Source organism: Labrus bergylta, chromosome 5, assembly GCF_963930695.1.
Source record: "Labrus bergylta chromosome 5, fLabBer1.1, whole genome shotgun sequence".
Lineage (NCBI taxonomy): Eukaryota > Metazoa > Chordata > Actinopteri > Labriformes > Labridae > Labrus > Labrus bergylta.
This window is the reverse complement of record NC_089199.1, coordinates 1,167,306-1,179,650: the sequence shown is the minus strand read 5'-3', so window position 1 is coordinate 1,179,650 and position 12,345 is coordinate 1,167,306. Positions and strand designations below refer to the sequence as shown.

The following is a 12,345-nucleotide window of genomic DNA, read 5'->3' as shown; positions in this document are numbered from 1 at the left end:
GACGTAACCGTGGGGTGAGCGTTTATAAAAGCCAACATGCGAGCCGATGGGACTCAAGAGACTGCGAAGCGACCAAGTAAACACACAAGATGATCTGGACCATTTTTCTGCTTTTCCAAGCGGTGCTGCTCTACTTCATTCTCACACACAGATCCAGGTAAGCCCTTTCTCATCCACTTGTGATGTCGTGTATGTCAAACACTTTGGCATTTGCCTAAACAATGAAAGCATGGCAGACACTGTTTTTGACACGGAAAGTGCTTTTAAAAATGTCTATAATTGTAAAGGCGTTTGTGCATCTATTTCTAACGTCGATTCATGCTTTGTTTAGAGTCATCCTATGTGTTTAGCAATAATATTAACAACGTGGTGATAATGGATTTGTGAAGTGGGTTCTTCCCACTTCAGGAATGTTGTAAAACTACTATAGTACTAAATTTAGTGGCACTTTAGATTATCTAACTATTATCTAATGTCAAACTAAACAAAAAAAAACATTGAGTTCATGTCTCTTTTTATAATTGTGTAAATCTTAAAATAAATACCATTAGGATGCTGTACATCAAATCACAAAATGTTCTTATTCTTTTTTTCAGGTCCAAGAGTGATCCACCTCTGGACAAAGGAGTGATCCCATGGTTAGGCCATGCTCTAGAATTTGGGAAAGATGCTGCAAAGTTCTTGACTCGAATGAAGCAGAAACACGGCGACATTTTTACAGTGAGTAGAATTCTCCTAATGAGTATGTACAATTAAGACATGAATATTTCCTCAGTCCACACTTACATGTGAATTATTCTGACATTTGTACAGTCTCTTCTCTTTAGAAGCCCCAAAATTAAGCTTTTATGCCAATTTAAAGGGTCCTACGAAATAGAAATGTTCACATTTACAAATCTGTGAAAATGGGGCAAAAAACATCAACTGAAGAAGAAAGTATGAAAACATCAGCTTTATAAACCTTTAGGGGGGATTTTTTTGGTTAATTGCTTTTCCCAAACCTGAAGGCCTGAAGTTGGAAGTCAGTGGTGATGCTGTTAGAAAGGCATGAAGAGCTTTCCTGTTTTAAAGAGCTGGACATTTAAATCAGACTTGTAAGGTTTTCTGATTGTGTACCTCAGAAATAATTTCTTAAGAATGAACTTGCAGCACTTCTGCTTCTCTTAATGAGATCTAAGTCAGTCTGACTGTAACAGCATGTTAAAAACACTGTAATGCAACATTTATTGAGAAACTGTGGTTGTCCTTTATTCAGAATAAAAAAAGAGGTTTTATTCATTGGATCTCCACCAATGAATAGTTTTCAAAAAGTGTGATCTTGAGTTTTGTATTCATTGATATTAATAGAAAATTGAGCTAATTTACTTAAAACCTCAAAACACTAAAATATTAGAGAAGTAAAGATAAAGATAAACTTTATTGATCCCCCATGGGGGAAATTTTTTCATTACAGCAGCTCAAGAAAACAGGAATAAAATTATTAAAAATCAAAATCAAACATATGTACATCAGTTAAATGTACCATTCACTAATAAGTGTGATAGAAGATATTATACAGATGGTTATTTTGTTGTTGCATTTTACAAACATTTCAAACGTAATGTTTGAATGATCCTCTGTGTTAAATCTGCGTTTGTCTCATACACTTCTACTTTTATCTTCAGGTGCGTGTTGCTGGACGCTACGTGACGGTGCTTCTGGATCCTCACTCATTTGACACGGTCATCAACGACTCGGACTCTCTGGACTTTAGCCGCTATGCTCAGGTGCTCATGGAGAGGATCTTCAACCTGCAGCTGCCGCACCAGCAGCCTGCTAAAGAAAAAGCAATGATGAGAGAGTACGTCTCTATCACTCTTAACTTCAAACTAAAAGCTTCTTCTGCATATTTTCATTTTCATTTCAGTTGTTGGAATCCACCGACTCGTGCACAGTTTATTTTTGTAGAATGCCGCTCCCATTTATGGAAATCTATTTTTGGGACTTCTTGTTTTGTTATTGCTCAGCTGTCAGCCACACAGTTTTGATTTGTTATGACCTTGTTGAACTAAAGACATGAACACTATCTTTAATTTGAATCATTTGGGTAAACTACTTTCTTCATGTTGCATCTTAGTCAAATCAGTGCACATTTGTACTCTCCTTTTATTAAACAAGTAACCCAAGTTTGTTCAAAACAAACCCAAAGTGTTCACCTCAGAGAAAAACAGAAAGTCCAAAGTCAACAGGTAACTTAAAAAAAGGTGTGTAACTGTTTTTACAATATCATCAACCAGAGTGATAGGATTGAAATCTTTGATTCTTCCTCTAATGGAGCAGTTAACCGTTCTCCCTCTGTGTCTGCAGGCAATTTCATGGAATGAATTTGTCCGCCCTCAACAGCACCATTAGCAGAAACCTGCAGGCCATGCTGAATGCCAAGATGCCTCAGAACCAGAAAGACTGGAAAGAGGAGGGACTGTTCGACTTCTCTTACAGCTTACTTTTCAAGTAAGAGAGCCCCCCCCCTCCCCCATCTTCCCACACTTTGAACTATGTCAAAAGTAGCAGGCGTGGGTGTGAATAGTGTTCACCTAAACAGTTTACACCGCTGTCGATTCTGAGGTTTTCTGTTTGTAAATACAGGAGACAAATTGAGGATGACTGACTCAAATGTTTGAGGTGACTTTTCCAGGTTAAACATTTTGGCAGAGTGGATTTGAATCTTAATGTAGCTGTCCTCTAATCTATGAAATATTAGAAAACAAAAGAGAGTGGATATTGATAGATGCTCTGCAGAGTGAGGCTGGTGGAAAAATGTCACTTCAAAGAAGGTCACTGGTGTGTGAAGGAAGAACTCCGTGTGGGCTGCTTATCCGAGCAACGATACAAAAATACCAGTGAACCAGAGAAAAGCCCCGCACATTCTGACACTGTGTTTCTCTGTGTTGTTTGCAGGGCGGGGTACCTGACGCTGTTCGGAGGAGAGCAGAACAACAACAGCACTGATCCCTCACATGTCTATGACGAATACAAGAAGTTTGATGGTCTGTTAACCAAACTGGCAAGAGGCATGCTGACGCCAGGTAAAGACAATAACTTCTGTTTTGAAACTCCTTTGAATGGTCTGGTTTAAAGAGCGTGTAGTTCTCTGACATTAAACAGAAGACTCAGTTATACATTCTTTAGATGTAAATACAGATCATCAGGACACATTTGTTCAAGAATAATCTGATCCCATTTTGGCTGTCAGAATGGATCTTAGGAAGTGGGTATGTCAAGTACAAAAGGGATCCTAAAATCCAATAAGATCTCGTAGTCCAGGTCTAGTTTGGATCTGGATCCGACCTTAAGAAGATGCAAAATGTGTAAAACTGTCGAGTAGGATTATCCTGTTTTTTGGTCAACATGGAAAACTTTGTTTGTAATATTTTATTAAATATTTTAAAACATAAAAATGTAATTTAAAAGTCTCTGTCCAGATCATGGTGATACAATCGAGTGTTGTTTTTAGAATGAAGGAAAAAGGAGGATGTTTTTATACTAATCTAGATGTTTGATGATACAACAGATGAATCATGTCAATGTGTAATGTGTGTCCTGTCTTTTTACACTTTTCACTGAGTCCCGTATTACATGCTGTGACATCATCCCCCTCAGATTTGTTTTCTGGTTGCCATGAGTTTCACTTACTCATTGTTCTTTGATCTAGTGTCTCGAAGTCTTTTAGTGTTTTTGTAGACTTTCACAGACTGTGATCTAACTTGTAAATCTAGCTCACTTGGTTGACGCAACTTTTCCCCCTTCAGGCCTTGTGCTTCATCGTGTGATATTTCAATGTTTAGAAACAACAAACTGACAAGTGGGCCGATTACAATATTGTGGTGATTACGTCCGTCATACCTAAGACTCTCTGCTGTTTCTGCTCACTCGCTCACTTCCATGTTGTGATGTTTGTCTGTGTGACAGAGGAGAAGAGGACAGCTAAGAGTGTGCGGCAGCGACTGTGGGAGCTTCTGGCTCCAGCAGGTCGGACTGAAGGCTCAGGCTCGAGCCCCTGGCTTCAGTTCTACAGGGGAATGCTGCAGGAGGCGGGTGCTGACGAGGAGATGCAGAGGAGGGCAGTACTGATGCAGCTCTGGGCCACACAGGTGAGTCAGATGTCTATGGTTTCAGATTTTTGACCACCTCAAGAGATTAGGCACGTTTGTCTTCTCAGACAGATGAACTTGATGCCTCTGTGAGTTCTTTCTCTCCCTGACGTCTTCATGAAGTCTTGAATTAAAGGAGTCTGAGATAGAGCTATAGAGGGGCAGTAGCAGCAGTACTCTTATCTGGCACATGAGGGCGCTGTCCACCTCTCCTTCCACTGTGGATACTCTGATTTGGAGAGGGAGCATGTCAATTTTAGGGACATAGGAAGGGCTTCAACATTCTAAATGCTGACATTACTATTTCCTTTGTCAAAATAAAAGAGAGGGAAACTTATTTTGACCTTTCTCTCTGACACACGGTGGAAGATGTTTTCCTTCAAAGATATTTGTAAGAGATATTTTTTAATTATTCAACCTTCACCAAGCAGGAAATGCTTGCTGAGATTAAATATCGCTGTTGAAGACTTAACATACACAGCAGTACAGTCAATAAAGGGTTTTCAAACAGTGAGCAGATAGATGTGTGATAACAAATGAATCCAGCAAACACATCTAAATCAGAACCAGAATCATAAACAGATCAGGCAGAATATCTACAGCCAGATGTGCGTGCTTCCAAGTCATTCTATTCACCTTAAACACATCCAATAAGAACAGCAAGTTTCAGGTCTTTTGGTAATTCATTAGGAGCAAACATTTCAAACTTGTTATACAACATAACTTCCATAACAATCTAAAACCAACTAGATTGTGTTATTGTACTTCTGGTTCTGGATGTGTGTGCACATTTATTACCATGTAAAAAAGAGATTTCAATATTATTGTACGGACAATTGAAAAACATCCAAGTAGGTCATTGATGTAATGTGATTGACCTGGTCTTGACTTCTGACACATATCTAACTGGATTTGATTTGGACGTATACAGTTTTGCCTGCAGCCCTGTTTGAGAGCTTTATTGCATCAAACAAGTTCATCAGATGTTTACTTCATCACTCCGCAGGCTGTTTACTCATCCTATCATCGCACTTGTCACCATGGTTTATTTACATTTGTTTTCCAGTTTTGAGTCATACCTTTTCAGCTGTCCATGAGTCACACTTTTCTTCCTGACTTCAGCGACAGAAATTAAAGTGTGTTTGCTAGATGTACTTGCACAACAAATGATTTGTTTCACGGCTAATGCAGCAATGAAAAACAGTTTTTTTAATGAAAGACAACATAGTTCTATTATATTCAAACATTCAGAAATATATCCATGTTTTTTGTACAATTAAGTCTCTGATAAAAAGTGTAGATAGTGTTAACTTCTTTTGTATGAATACACATGTTCACATGTTCTTCATCTCCACTGTTTATGTGTTGTAAAGTAAACCTTCCTTTGTCTACATAATGTATTTACAGTAACGCAAGGGGCATATTTTTGTGGTTATCTATTTACCGTTCACTTTTTGAATGTTTATTCTTGGCAGACAGCGCTGTCGTTTTTCTCCTGTCCTTGGATGCAGGCAGATGGCAGGGGGACCTCAGGCTTCTGAAGGCTTTCCTTTTTAAGTAAACTAGTACAGCAGTGTGCTTTGCCAGTAGTGACACTATCCAGAACATGACTCCTCTCATCTCAGACACATAAAGGAAGCCGTTCTTTTTCATCTGGACAGCAATCTGTTTTTGTTTTTTGTTTTTTTAACAAAAGCTATACATGACCTCTATGTGTGTTATTGACTTCTGCTAGAGAACCGTCTGTGCTGTCTCCATGCAACACACCAGGGTGAGAGATCGTATCTTTGTCTTATGTGAGCCTCTGTTTGTTTCCAGGGTAATGTTGGTCCTGCTGCTTTTTGGCTGTTGGGCTTCTTGTTGACTAATCCTGAATCTCTAACAGCGGTGAGGATGGAGATGGAGACTTCAGACAAACATGTGGACACCCCTGTGTTTGGTGAGGACTCAAATCAGGCTAATGTAAACAGAGAGACACTCATTGTACAAACAAGGTTGTTCCTATTGTTAGGCAGATGAGTTGGAAACTAAAGTCTGGATTGTTTGAATTAGTTGTATGATAAAAGATATGAAGAAATATATACACCATAATGCACAAAACCCCAACTTGGAGAAAAATATACTTAAAGAGAAATCACCACAGCTTAAGAAATGAATAAAGTCCATTAACCATTACGTTAATAAATGCATATTATTAGAGATAGACAATCAGACAAACACAAACTTTTCTAAGAACATTCTGGTTAGTTGTTCCTGTTCTTAACACTTGTTCTTTCTGTCTCTTTACAGACAGTGCCTTGGAAGAGACACTCAGGCTCACCGCTGCCCCTTTCATCACCAGAGAGGTAGTGCAGGAGAAAACTCTCCACATGGCTGATGGCCAGGAGTATGTGTTGAGAAAAGGAGACCGGGTGTGTTTGTTTCCCTTCAGCAGCCCTCAAATGGACCCTGAGATTCACCACGAACCACAGGTTTGTTTTCCTGTCCTGTTAAAGCAACAGCTCTTTTTTCCCATCTTCTCTGCACTATAGGAATAGTAGGAATTGTCTTTAGCAGAAGTTAAATGCAGACTAGGATGTAATTCGTCTGTTTTATAAAAAGGTGAAATGAACGCCCACACAAAGCTGACACTGTGGTACCCGGTGAGAGATCAAACCCAGAGCTGTAGACCAGTGAGGGATTAGCTGAGAACAGGGAAAGAAACAGAGCTAATAAGCGTGGGAAACACATAGTTAGGCTCTGTCCACCATACATGAAACAAACAAACAGACTTATACTGAATGATCAAGCTAAGTGTTCTTTCTCATTTATTTAATCTAATGTTTCCTTTCCAGAAATACAAGTATGATCGCTTCCTGAACGCCAATGGATCAGTAAAGAGGGATTTTTATAAGGCAGGGAGGCAGCTGAAATATTACACCATGCCATGGGGCGCAGGGGCCAATGGCTGTGTGGGAAAGCAGTTTGCCATCAATACCATCAGACAGTGAGTGTCCTTGAATTAGTGCACCAAAAACTCTTCAGAACCATGTTCATACCTCAGTAGTGTACCTTTAGTTTCTACTTGAATACTCCTAATTTGATATTTCATCTCTGTGTTTGCTTTACAGGTTTGTGTACATGGTGCTGACTAACTATGATTTGGAGCTGTGTGACCCACTCGCTCCAATGCCGGAGGTAAATGCGAGTCGTTATGGATTTGGGATGCTACAACCAGAGCAGGACCTGCTTTTCAGATATAAACCCAGAAAAAACAACTTGGACTGAAAAAGAAGCAGAAAACATTTGTATTCACATTTCAACACATGTACATTGCCTATAGTGTCAATATGCCCTTTGTACTTTTGTATTCTATATTTATATTCTACAGTATATACATATTGTGTTATTTATCAATAAATATGTTGTTTATGATCTGTTGTCACATGTCTTTAAGTTATTGTGTAAATTCATTTGTTCAAATTGATTACAGCCACATTAGTGTCTTCTGCAGCCCACCTTATGTGTGTATCAGAAAATAATGATAATAATGAGACATTAAAAGTGGTCTTAATGTTCTCAATATTATTTCAGGAGCTGTAAAAAGTTTGGTTCCTCTTTCCGTTTGTCTAATACAAAGCTCCAGCATTAGAAGGGGACTGCTTGTTCTGTAAACAGAGGTGGCCACACATCTGTCACACTCACACACTCCTGATGTTTGCAGAGCAACACTGAGTGGAAAGTTTAGATTTAGATGTCTGTTTGGAAAGCGACTATAGCAGAACTATAGACCACATATTGTAAGGTACAACTCGGGTTTGTTAAGGGACAACATCTTGTTTGCTTCTGTTGAAGTATGTTTAAAAAGTTTTAAAAAAAACAGAGAAATACCAATTAGCTTGGTTGTCTGGACTGGATACTTTATTTTTACCATGCTTCAGTTTGGAAAACATTTACTGGCAAACATTCTATGAAAAATTAGATCACACACACACTTCTTGGAGTCTTTGCACAGTTTCTGTGATGTAAAAATTTGGCACTTGGCATGTTAGTGACCTCACTTAAACCACTATGATTACAGATGTTCAGTCATATTCATGGTCCTACAGTACCTGTATGTTTGTTTCATACACAAAACACAGTGGAGATACACCAAGCTGTGGCTCTGACAGGGTTAAACTCTCACAGACTGTGAAGTCAGCCCCTGCAGGATCCCATCACAGTCACACAGAAGCCGGCCAGCAGCCAACAGCACGTTTCACTCTCACACCGAGAGCAGGGGGGAAGAGGAGAGGATACTCTCCTGTGTCTACTTGTTGATATTTACCTGTATCAGGAGCTCTCAGGACAGCTGGGACATGGTGATGTCTGCGTGAAACAAATGTGTTTTCCAACATGCCGCTACGTGGCTCATGATGCCTCCCTCAGCTCCAAGCGGAGAGCCGGAGATCTGGACGGGGAACACAAGTTTGAATCCTGAGATTACTCCTGAAATGTTGCTGCTGGACGTTCATGAGACATACCGGGATATGCGGGAGACACGTATGTATCACATTAATCCCCTTTTTGATGTTTTGGATCTATTTTTAGCCCACTTGGTTTGTTACACTTTGATCTTTTAGTCCTGTCCGTTGTCTGAGTGCTACTTAATCCGGGTATAAAAATGCATTCCTGTTGCATGACACACATATGTGTACATTACCACAAATGTAGCCATTAAAGCATTTTTTTTCTTGGCTTAAGTCATTTTTATGTATTGTTTTTTAATTTTGTTGTGTAACTTTCTTCTTTTGAAAGTCGACGTTAGCAAACAAATATTTTAGTAAAAAGATCATAAAGGATTTTAAAAAACACATGATGTGTTTTGGGCTCTTTACCAAAGGTTATATTTAGAGTTAGATTTAACCTGGTTTGATATTACGCTGTTGGGAACAGTCCAGCAACATATTGACATTTGCAATCTAAAACTCCGCTGCCTTTGAGTCGGTAACAACGATCCGTGTGTGACCCGGGCTTGCACGTTTCAGCACCACAGCCCATCGACAGCGACAGATTCAGCACCAAACAGCGCTCACAAAGTTGAGCCCAGTTTATCATTGGCCGGGATCTCCAGCACCTACACCCCCCACCCCCCACTTCCACCCTTGTCAGCAAGAAAAGCGTCTGTGCCTCTTAAAGCTGATTACAATATCTATCTGTTGTCTGATGAGTGGATAAACCACCTGACATTCATGCTGTAGGACATAGAGAGACTGCTCCAGTGCGCTTAAAAAAATCTTTTTGTTTTCTTTGTTTACAGCTCGGGTAAGAAACAAGGAGGGACCCTGATGCAGTCTTCTCCAGGACCATGTCTTCTTAATCCACCAGACTGTATCTTCCAGTCTTTTTAAGAGTCCAAGGGATCTGAAAGATGAACAAATCAGGATCTACACCTGGCTCCTTGCAGTCACCAGACACCATGGACATCATCCACAGCAAGACAAACACCCGCCGGGTGAGACTCAACGTTGGCGGCCTCCTCCATGAGGTCCTTTGGAGGACTCTGGACCGGCTGCCCCGCACCAGACTGGGCAAGCTGAGAGACTGCAACACCCACGACTCCATCATGGAGATCTGCGACGACTACAGCCTGGATAGCAATGAGTACTTCTTCGACAGACATCCTGGCGCCTTCACCTCTATTCTCAACTTCTACCGCACAGGGAAGCTGCACATGATGGAGGAAATGTGCGCCCTGTCGTTCAGCCAGGAGCTCGACTTCTGGGGCATCGACGAAATCTACCTGGAGTCGTGCTGCCAGGCCAGGTATCACCAGAAGAAGGAGCAGATGAATGAGGAGCTGAAAAGAGAGGCCGAGAACATGAGGGAGAGGGATGGAGAGGAGTTTACAACCACATGTTGTTCTGAGAAGAGGATGAAGCTGTGGGATCTCCTGGAGAAGCCAAGCTCTTCATTTGCTGCTAAGGTAGAGCTCAACTTTTCACATTTCTACACAAAAATCAAGTCAGTCCAAGTTAAAGTGGTATTAAAGAAGGTAACAGGCAGCTTAATGAATAAGATTTAAATTTAGTTTAACATCCAGTGGCAAGCAGAAATCTCTCTTTGAGACTAGCTTGATCTGATGTATGACTTTCTTTGAACCCGTTCTAGTGCTTTTAATCTGTCACTTTCTGTTGCTTGAGTACAAGAGAGAGGAAGACAGACAGTCTGACAGTCTGAAAATATGTTGTTGTTGTAGTTGTTCTCAGTGGATCACGTCAAACTTTTGCTCATTCATCAGTGTGTATTGAATAGCAGGACTTTAGGACGAGTCATTTTATTATCCTGCTTAAATCAATAATCCTAACAAGTTGTTTCCATCCCTGAGAAGAAAGGACCTGGGTGCTGTTTTTCTGCAAAGTCAATTAAAACCACATTTTGTTTGGGCTGTTTTTTTTAGAAGAAAACTTGTCAAGCATCCTTTGTCTGCCTTTACTGGTTTAGTCAGATAATTTTTATTTCCTAGGATTGTCTAGGAGAGAGTCTCTCGGGATAATAATTGAATGTTTGTGATTTTTCAGCAGTGGATGAAAGGATTGACATATATTGTTAGAGTTAAACCATTTTTGGGACAGCAAGAGACTCTGCTAGACAAAATATATATTTTTAGACTATGACAGACATAAAGTGTTGCCTTCATTAGCCACCCCTGCCTCATTTCCAGTCCAGTATTCAATCATCCAGCTCATTAGCAGACTTCTATAGCTTACACTCCAGGAACAAGAGAACCACACTTTGCTGGATCAATGGATGTAGCCATGTTAGCAGCATTTTAAATCACTCTGCAAAATATGTGTCTGGGTCAATATTCAATTAAAACATAAGATATTTACTCACTGTATTTACTGTATGCACTGTATTTAACCAACAAACTTAAAAATCTGATATGTTGGCATTCTTAGGCACTCGTAAAACAAAAATAGGGAGAATGAAAAATAGACAAAATATTTGCTAAAGTTTGAGTGAGTAAGCTGTTGTCATATGCTTTTCAAATTTAAAGAGTCATAAGACCCCACAACCTGCCTGGTATTCTAGCCACAAAGATACCATGGTGGTATCATTAGTCTGACAATTTCAAACACCTCTTTGAACAGACCTTCTTGCATAATTTAGTTTGCTCATTTACATAGAGAACCTGCTCAATCTCTGACCTTGAATTACTCAAGCCCTTAATTATATTTCTATTAAATCACGTTGCTTGAAGATATGCTGAATTTAAAACACAGGACCCCTTGAAACCATTAATAACGTCGTCATTAGCAGGTCCTCTGGTATTCATGCTGACTGATCTTCTGTCATCAGTCAAATGAGTGCGTAACATAAACTATGAAGGAAAACTGTGTGTAACTGGTCCAGTCCGTCATTGTAACACATTTTATCTATATGCAAAAGGCCTATAGAGCTAGAGGGAGCTTCACCTCCCTTGGAAACAAAGAAAAGTATCTTTGTGCAATCACTGACAAAGAGGTCCTCTCTTAAATCTACTAGGTATGTATAAATGCAAGATCAGCAATTAAATACAATAAGACCCTTGTGATTTTGATTCTCACAAAAACTTTGCAATTACATTTAAGTCCTGATACACTCGATTATATCGAGGGCTTCTATTGTTAGTAGTCTTATTTATTATTCAACGAGTAACATTGTGTGGCTTTTTTATCTTGATAACAGCTGTTTGATGGCTACAATAAATCGGGCTATTGTTGCTCATACTTAAGCAGCCACCCTTGAAATTGACAATGGGGTTCCTCAAGGATTTGTTCTAGGTCCTCTTTAACTGTCAGTCTTTATTAATAAATCATTAATCTTAACAGACAAAACATTTCATGCAGACGACATACTCTTTTCTTGGAGTAGATAGCATGCTCTTAGGTCCTTTATACATTTCTCGTTACCCCTAGCTTTAGGTATTATAATTATATATATTTAATTCATTGTACAGGCTTTGAAAGTAAATTTTTCTATGATAATGTTAGATAATTTAAAATGCTTGATTACAGACTCAAATGACAATATTACTGATAATTCCTTGTTGCTTACATGAGGTGTTTTCAGACCAAACTGTTCTGGGGACTTTCTGAAGAGGAACTATCTACTAGACTTTAGTGGATAGTTCCTCTTCAGAAAGTTCCCAACTCTCTAGTGACTAGAGAGATCCCTGAGAACTAAACAGCGTAGGGGAATTTTTCTGTCTGCA

General features: G+C 39.5%; 2 protein-coding genes across 7 annotated transcripts in view; both read left to right on the top strand.

The window, feature by feature from the left end:
- On the top strand, nt 1-7,544 carry LOC109990129 (prostacyclin synthase). The gene is made up of 10 exons (XM_020642132.3): nt 1-157; nt 597-720; nt 1,665-1,840; nt 2,347-2,490; nt 2,938-3,065; nt 3,949-4,130; nt 5,949-6,069; nt 6,420-6,601; nt 6,965-7,116; nt 7,241-7,544. The coding sequence occupies exons 1-10, from the start codon at nt 90-92 to the stop codon at nt 7,395-7,397; spliced, it is 1,434 nt and encodes a 477-aa protein (XP_020497788.1). The 5' UTR covers nt 1-89; the 3' UTR covers nt 7,398-7,544.
- Nucleotides 7,545-8,035: 491 nt separating this feature from the next.
- The window catches only part of LOC109990140 (potassium voltage-gated channel subfamily B member 1), a 43,469-nt gene continuing 39,159 nt past the window's right edge, over nt 8,036-12,345 (top strand). For all 6 annotated transcript variants that reach the window (XR_010666398.1, XR_010666397.1, XR_003808976.2 and 3 more), the window contains exons 1-2: nt 8,036-8,651; nt 9,409-10,074. Coding sequence is in view for 1 of the 6 variants with exons in the window: in XM_020642145.3 (XP_020497801.2) it covers nt 9,520-10,074 (555 nt within the window). In the remaining 5 variants the exon portion in view is untranslated. The remainder of the gene's footprint in view (nt 8,652-9,408; nt 10,075-12,345) is intronic.

Coding starts and splice junctions, on each gene's coding strand:
- LOC109990129 (XM_020642132.3), top strand. CDS start 90: ATGATCTGGACCATTTTTCTGCTTTTCCAAGCGGTGCTGCTCTACTTC. Junction 2,491..2,937: donor TCTTACAGCTTACTTTTCAA/GTAAGAGAGCCC, acceptor TGTTGTTTGCAG/GGCGGGGTACCTGACGCTGT. Junction 7,117..7,240: donor GCCATCAATACCATCAGACA/GTGAGTGTCCTT, acceptor TTTGCTTTACAG/GTTTGTGTACATGGTGCTGA.